The sequence below is a fragment of the Mesitornis unicolor genome, unplaced genomic scaffold, assembly GCF_000695765.1.
Source record: "Mesitornis unicolor isolate BGI_N332 unplaced genomic scaffold, ASM69576v1 scaffold3560, whole genome shotgun sequence".
Taxonomy (NCBI): domain Eukaryota; kingdom Metazoa; phylum Chordata; class Aves; order Mesitornithiformes; family Mesitornithidae; genus Mesitornis; species Mesitornis unicolor.
In genome coordinates, this window is record NW_010157422.1 from 7,574 (window position 1) to 16,202 (window position 8,629).

At 38.3% G+C, this 8,629-nt stretch overlaps 1 protein-coding gene across 1 annotated transcript in view; it reads left to right on the forward strand.

Moving 5' to 3' along the window:
- Positions 1-8,629, forward strand: part of LOC104537108 (DNA-binding protein RFX6-like) — a gene marked incomplete at both ends in the record, with an annotated part of 28,239 nt that overhangs the window by 7,464 nt on the left and 12,146 nt on the right. The window contains 2 exons of the mRNA XM_010179900.1: positions 3,532-3,609; positions 8,156-8,183. Of these exons, the coding sequence (XP_010178202.1) occupies positions 3,532-3,609; positions 8,156-8,183 (106 nt within the window). The remainder of the gene's footprint in view (positions 1-3,531; positions 3,610-8,155; positions 8,184-8,629) is intronic.

Genomic DNA, 8,629 nt, shown 5'->3' on the forward strand with positions numbered 1-8,629 from the left:
CGCTCTTAAATCAGTATTTCATAAATAACAGTTGTCTGTGCAGCAGGTTCTGGATCCACCTTTTTGCGTAGGTAATGTTGAACATACTGTGGTCACTGCTAGAATTCAGTCATAATCTTCACGGTACATGAATTACCTGGAGCAGCTATTTGGGAAAACGTACATACTGCTCAGATCATACACACAGAAGACTGTTTGAGCTCAAGTTACAATTTAATTTCTTTGTAGACTTTGATCAATGATGCATCTTAGCTTTTATCCATCATGTCTGAAAACTATTATCTTATTTATTAGGAGTGATTTAGTGGGTTAATAAAACTGATATGGCAGCTGGCCCTGTGATAACAAGTTATTGCAAGTCCCTGAACAGCTTAAGCCTATCATTTCCTTATCAGCTATCATTTGTGACAGTGTATGCCAAAATCAAGGCTACTAGCTACATAGGAACATATGTTATAACAAACCACTGAAATTAAAAGGGAAAGGCAGTTCAGTTTGATTTTTAATAGGTTTGTTAAGAAAATTGAGAGTAAGTTCCTTATGCTGACTGTTTTCATTTTCTTGATTATACAGTAGAAGTGTAACATAGTGAAACACATACATACTGTATGTACACTTAGAAATATGCATACGAAAAGACAGAAAGAGATTACTTGAAGTTGCAGGTTAAAGATGTTATCATGTATCTGGGATGGGTATGCTACTCTCAACATGGAGTCAAAAATAAGCTATTTAGCTAATGACTTTGTCTTGTAAGAGAATAAAAATCTTTATATTTGTTACTCTATGAAGTATTCCAGACAGAGTTTGATAAGTACAGATTACAATTTTTTTAATTGCTTCTGTGCCATGACTGGAAAACTCTGATTTTTAAAACTAAATATTTAATTACACAAATCACTGAATGAAATTAGAATGATAACTGCTATGCCTTTATGACACACTGAATAGGTACTGTTCAGTGAAAATATCTATTCTCCATATAACAAAATGTGGCAATGGTAAATTCTGCTATCTCAGGGCATTCCAGAGCAAGGACAAGTATTTTTGCCTACCACTGGTAACCTGAGAATCCAAGTAATACAACTGTTCCCATTTCTAGCCCAAATATGTTAATATTGAGTTAGATGTTGAATAATCTAGATATTGAATTGTAACTTCGTAGTGAAATAATGCTTTTCCTTAGCCCAGTTGGACGTGGTTCAGTCCAACTTTAACAGGAGGAAATTCCAAATAGGTGGTGAAAGTGTGAAGTTTTATTTTTAGAATTTAAAAAATGGCATGTGGTTGAAACTGGGAAATTTAGGGTGTTGAAAGGAGATGTAGGCAACTGCTTGCCTATATGGCCAGTGACAAATGTGCAGATAACATTGTTAAAGAAACAATTACAGCTCCATTTTGTTTTTCATCCTGTTCAATACACAGCCTTTGCAATGTCAAGACTAAGTACATGCTGTTATTTCAAAGAATACAGATTCTTTGTTATTTCAAAGAATACAGATGTACATGTATATTTTCAATACCTCTTGTATCAAATCTAAAATTACTTCATTTTCATGAAAGAAAAAAATGTTCATGGCTTTAGCATTTGTGTCAGAACTCTGTCAAATACTAGGAATCTCCAGGTCTTTGGCCCAGATCTATCTGTTTAAAACTCTCAGATCAAAAGCAGTGGTTGAAAACCTTCAGGACTTTAATTCACAACATAGGTAATACAGTACTGTATGTGAAACGGAGGACAACTGTCTAGCTTTATGACAGTTAGTGAGAGGTCCCATTGGCATCCTAAAGAACATTGAGGTGCCACTTCATTTTGATCAGCCAACTCTGACTTGAATGGATAAAAAAGGAACTGTTATGAGCAGATGGTTCTGTATCTGAGCTTCTGAATATTAATAGGTATTTAAATATGGTCAGGTCACCACATCACTGTTCCTCAGAAAAATACACTTAGGAGGCAAGAAAGCTAACAGTAAATAAATGTGAGAAACTTTCGGCCTTCCTATGGGTCGTCAGGAACCACTGTGATCTAGTGATATTATGTAGACTCATCAGTTTCAAAAAGTAAAAGCTATGATGTTTGACAGCAGCCACTTTCTGTCACATTTCTTGGCTGTAAAATCCTGAGTGCATGCAACAGACTGTCTAGAAGGAGAATGACTATTTCAGCTGAGATTTTCAAAGCTACCTAGCCTAAGCAAGTATATCACTCTAATGAACATTTTCTTAAATATTTTTATCTAATGCCTTTAGTCAGCTTTGTAAATATAAAGCATTTTGAGGTTTGTTCTTATGTGTGACTGTCCCATACAAGAACAAACTGTAAGGTTATGATTTTTTTTTCTAATGGGCATTACCAGGAACAGCTGAGATGAGATGAAAACTTTTGTTATGTGTTCTTTGCTGGGGCCTTTGTGTCTTGAGAGTGCATTTCAAGTTTTAGTGAAATTAGTGCAATGTATTGCCAAGTGTTACCTCTGTGTTAGGCTTGGTTTACATGCAATGTACTTGAACTACAGGTGGTACTTTGAGGCAGTTCAGTTAAACCAGCTCCCATGGTGCTTTCAAGTTAACATTAGTAAAAACCAAATTATCTTGAGTATATTGTCCATAAATTTCTTAGACAACTTTGGTTTAGCACAATCAGTTTTAAAATCTATTGAATGGAATTCATAAGACAGGGCCTATCACCTTTGATAGATGAACTCAAGCAAACTTTGCTATGACTGGTAAAGAAATAGCTGCCCTCAATTTGCTCTCCTGCCCTTCTCCTGAAGGTCACTTCTTCTGTAGGAAAATCAGTGGAAAGCAATGTGTCTATTGCATAGCCAGTTTTCTTAGTGCCAACCCACCCTCTTTAGTGTCTTTGGTTAAGGTGTTGGGGCCAGCACTGCAGAGGCTGAGCAATGGACACGTTTTCTTCTTCAAGCTCTGTTTGGGAGCAGTAATCTCCGAGAGAGCAGCAAGGGAGACAAATGTGTATCAGAACTGCTTAAGCAGCTAAGTAATTCAGCAGAGTTGGTCAGCCTACAACCTGAGAGAAGAACGAATGAATAGCGTGTTAGCATTTTTAGTCATAGGAGGCTGAATACTAATTTATAGGGTACAGTGGTGAGTTATTTTCAACTGAAGAGTGCTTTGTGGGACTGTCTAAATATAACACTGGTAAGCTTGATAAAATAAACCTGGTAGATCAAACCCAGCACCCTTTCAACAAACAAAGTAAAATGAAAGAGAATGCACATTAGGGAAAAAAGATGTAACATGTTTCTGGGAGATTTTCTGTTCCAGCTATGTTCTTGTAAGAGAGAAAGTGTTTTAAATTTAAAGAAAATCCTAGCCTTGAATTTTGGATCAGATCATAACAATACTGTTTTCTACGAGACCAGATTTTGTTTCATCCATGTCAGTGAAAGGAATTGGTAGACACTGTTAAGAAAAGTTTTCAGAAAGCATTGAAAATCAGTTTGTCAGTTTGCTTTACTTGAGATGTCACTCATAAACACCATTCTTTTTTTTTTCCCCCCACAGGTATCACTATTATGGAATTGGCATTAAAGAAAGCAGTGCATACTACCACTCTGTGTATTCTGGAAAAGGCTTAACGAGGTACAATAACATAACTTCTGAGACTTAGTGAAAGTCTAACTTCAACTTTCCCATAGGAAAGTATTTGTGGGGTGCTAATTTTTGTTGATATCAGAACTAATATTGCTGCATATCTCAACGTTTGGCATTCCTAGATTTAAGTAGCAGTTTGCTACCTAAAGACATTGATTTTATTTTAAGAGGTTGATCTAGATCTTTTGCTAGTGTCTTCCAGTATGGCCCTATTGCAGTCAGTGTAGAGCCGCATCAACTTATACCAGCAGAGGATTTGTTCAAGTTTGTGTAAGGCAACAAAACACCATTTCCAGAACACTTGTCTCATTTTGTTTGCTTGTGTGTCACCTTTCTTTCCCCAGGACAGCTTCCCATTATGAAATGTCTGGAGAATGGTGTGAAGCTGGCACCTGTGGGCAGAAGGGAGGGGCCAGTGTAGATTAATATTTACAGGTCCTTTGACTGCCTAATATCAGTTTAAACCTAACCCAGGAAGCTCTAATTATATTTATTTAAGGGACAGCTAGCAGGATCAATACGTTACGATAGCAGCCTGTTGGTTTGCCAAAGATTAATAGTTCGTAAAACAAATGTCTCTGTTCACATATGGCTTGAATGATGGCTTTCATTGTCTACGGCAGTATAACTGTATAAGTGGGGACTCTGAGAAAGGAAAGGAATAAATGAGTTTATAATCACACATAGCAAATTCAGCTGCTGGCAGATTTAGGTTATGTCCAAAGAGCCTTTTTTCGAACAATAGGAGAAATGTAAAAATTGAAGGTAATGTTGCCAATGATGCTTAAAAGGAGGGATTCTCCACTGAAGGACTTAAGGTATAATAGACTGGAATATTTATTCCATTTCCTTATTCAGTATTTATCCCAAGCTGCAGAGATGTTGTTGGTACACAGTGAAATGAGGTTCTTTCATAATACAGAATTATCTTGAACAAATTGCTGATTTAATTGACTAAAAGACAGTGATTTTCATTCAAGGGAATATAAACACTCTTAGTCTTCAGCCTTATGTCAGCCAGTACCCTTTTCAGGCAAAGCTCTGTCCTTGCACAGTCTAGCAACAATGAATGCAAAGAAAGTGGAAGTTCTGCAAAATTCCCAATGGCTAGATTTCTAATGGTATATAGTCACATAAAGATGGCATAGATACTCTCTAAAATTTTCACAAGTACTCACTAAATTAGCTAGATTCACTAGTTAGGAAACTTCTTTGTTTCTTTATGTTAAGACTTGTGCTCTTCTTATGATGAGCAGCTGAAGGAGCTGAGTCTCTTTAGCTTCTCAGTGACAGCCAATGATAGGACAAGGGGCAATGGGTGCAAGCTGGAGCATAGGAGGTTAAACCTGAACATAAGGAAAAACTTTTTTACTGTGAGGGTGACAGAGCACTGGGCCAGGCTGCCCAGAGAGGTTGTGGAGTCTCCTTCTCTGGAGACATTCAAGACCCACCTGGATGCATTCCTGTGTGACCCAGTCTAGGTGATCCTGCTCTGGCAGCGGGGTTGGACTGGATGATCTTTTGAGGTCCCTTCCAACTCCTAATAGTCTGTGATTCTGTAGCAGTTGTTGAATTTCGGTGTAAAGCAGTCAAATTGCTGATTTAGAACAGAAGCTCAAGTGCTAACTGCACAGTCTGGGCCATCATTGTGGGTGGATTTGTCTGTGTGAAGAGAATTATGCAATCACCTGGGGTTAAGAACAAGTTTCTCAGTAAGGAAAGAGTTAGACATTGTAGGGAATAAAAATTAACAGTGCTGGCTGTCCAGTCCCAGTTGCTGGCTGCTGAACATAATGATCCATCTTAAAATTTGTCCTTTGTCTGATGTCTGTTCTAGGGGGTCAGCTATAAAATGGTTCCTGCATCAAGCCTGGGATAAAAATAGGCAGGGAAAATATATGGATTGATAACAATATCAGATCATAGAATCATAGAATACCACGTTGGAAAGGACCTCAAGTATCATTTGGTCCAACCTTTTTTGGCAAAAGCATGGTCTAGACAAGATGGCCCAGTACCCTGTCCAGCTGAATCTTAAAAGTGTCCAATGTTGGGGAATCCACTGCTTCCTGAGGGAGATAATTCCAACGTCTGATTGGTCTCATTGTGAAAAGTTTTCCTATAGTGTCTAGTTGGAATCTCCCCAGGAGTAACTTGTACCCATTAGCCCTTGCCTTTTCCATGGGAGTCCTTGTAAAAAGGGAGTCTCTGTCTTCTTTGTAGTTATCCTTCAAATACTGGAACATAATGACAAGATCTCCCCTAAGCCTTGTTTTCTCAAGGCTGACCAAACCCAGTTCTCTCAGCCTTTCCTCATGTGGTAGGCTTCCCAGTCCTTGGGTCATCTTTGTGGCCGTTCTCTGGACCCTCTCCAGGCTGTCCACAACTTTTTTGTATAGCAGGGACCAAAACTGAACACAGTATTCCATGTGTGGCCTGAAAAGTGCTGAGTAGAGTGGGACAATGACTTCTCTGTCTCTGTTGGTGATGCTCTTGTTGATGCAACTCAGCATCCTGTTGGCTTTCTTTGCTGCAGCAGCACACTGTTCACTCATATTGAGCTTCTTGTCTACCAGGACCCCCAGATCCCTTTCCACAGAGCTGCTCCCCAGCTGGGTAGATCCCAGCCTGTGCTGCACTCTGGATTATGCTTTGCCAGGTGTGAGTCTACATTTGTCTTTGTTGAACTTCATAAGGTTCTTGTTAGCCCACCCTTCCAGCCTATCCAGGTCTTCCTGCAATGGGGCTCTCCCTTCTGACGTGCCCACTTGCCCACTCAGTTTGGTATCATTGACAAATGTCATCAGGGTATACTTGATCCCATCCCCAACAAATCCCTGGAGGACCCCACTTGTGACAGGTTGCTAGTTTGTAAAGGAGCTATTTACCACTACCCTCTGGGTATGACCTGTCAGCCAGTTCCCCACCCACCACACGAACCTCTTGTCTAGACCATAAGACACCAGTTTCTCTAGGAGGATGCTGTGGGAAACCATATAGAAAGCCTTGGAGAAATCCAGATAGACAACGTCACAGCATGACCATGCAGAAATACAGCCATATGAACATCTTTACCACAAGTCTTGCATGTTAGATGGCAGCTGGTCAAAAGGTTAGAAGGGCAGTGGGCCTTAGTTTACTTGCCTAAATATAGGCCTCTCCTGTAATTTGAAATTTAATTGGCATTCATGTATTAATATTTGGGTAATTGAGCTGAGTACAATAGTCCTCAAATACAGAGTAGTAGATGCCTGAATCCCTAAATTCCATTGTAAATTTGACCTCACAATTCCTTTAAATATCAAACCTTGCACTGTGAAAGGAGTACATCTAACACCAAAATCATCAGTATGCACAGCACTGTGTGAAGGATACCTTTAGCTAGCGATGAAGACTCTAGAGGAGCAATGCTAGCAGATGCTGCCTTGCGTTTCTGCTGTACATTATGTGTACATTTAGCTACACACATGGAAGTCCACAGTCTATAACAAATACGTCCAGCTATGAAGCTAATTAGCGCCATGTTGTAATAAACTGAATGATGCCTTTTTTCATACTCATCTATCTACCAAGGGGACTCTGCAGGTAACATGCTGGATCATCACGTGATGGGAATTGTCAGGCGCTGTGCCTGGCCTGGGCAGGAGGAATTCCACAACTGCTCAGCCTCTGGTTTTCTGTCCTGCCAGCAGAGCATCTCAACAGCATGAAATCACAATATTGCCACTAATAATAATAATACTTCATGTTGTTCACAGTATCTTATCAGCTGTCAGCGAGCAGAACATGAAATAACAATAATCAAACAACATTTATCATTATACTGATCCATTAGAATCTCTATCATTACACATTCTCTAGTAGTTATAATTTAAAATGTGTGCTTTCTAATTTCTACAGTGAAGAATTGCATGGTAGTCCAATGATTTCATTGGGAATCTCTCAATTGGACTCTTAAGAGGATATTCACTATACTGCAACACATTTTTGGCAATTAATGAATTTTTAATCCCAGAAATGCATTTCACCTGCATCAGGATAATACTGTGGTAAAAAAGAATGGAAAATGACAATGATTTCTTCATTTTCCTGAGAAGTGTAAATTCTAGATATATTTTTTTCTACTCTTAATTTACTCAACTGTGTCAAAAACTGTATATAGTAAAGACCTAGTAAAAACCTTACGGACTTCAACTGATGCTGCTCTTTTTTTATTTGTGAAGTTGCAAAGATAAAAAAAAATCCCTGAAACTGGGTTTTATACTTTACTGTCTGTTCAGTGATCTGAATCTTCATGTTTCAGAAGACATCAGTAGCTTTCCTGATACCCTCAGGCACTTGCAAATCAATGGGAAAAGTTAAGAAGAAAGCATTTTTACTATAATTACTTTTGGAGAAATGTTTTCATTTTTCTAATTGACCTATTTTGTCAATATATATATTTTATATATATTTATATATATATTATATATATATAAAAACTCTAAAAATGTTCTGCTTATGAAAAAATAATCAAATGTGTTTATTTTCAAAGATTCTCTGGAAGCAAGTTAAAGAATGAGGTAAGTGCTGTGGTCTGTTTCCTTTTACTTCTGCTATAATTTAAATACTATGTGATCTGTGATATTCTTCACATTAATTTCTTTGAAAATTAAAACAATATTTTTCATTAAAGATCAGACTGTATAACCTTTTTGCATGAAGCTGAGTATTTGCTCCTCTAAATATCTGAAGGAAAATAAGATTGGAAGGCACCTTCTGGGGTTCCTGTTCCAATCCAGTTCCCCATAAGCACAGAGGTTCATAATGGTGTTGTGGTTTAGGGCTGGGCTGGACACTAACTCCTGGCCAAACGCTCTCTGTTAACCCATCTGCCCTCCCCAGAAGGGAAGAGAAAAGAGAAGGGAGAGAGACTTTACAGGTTGGGAAAGAAAACTAACAGGAAAATAATAAAATATATACAGACATGTACAAATATAGATACAAAACCAATATAAAATCCTCCCCC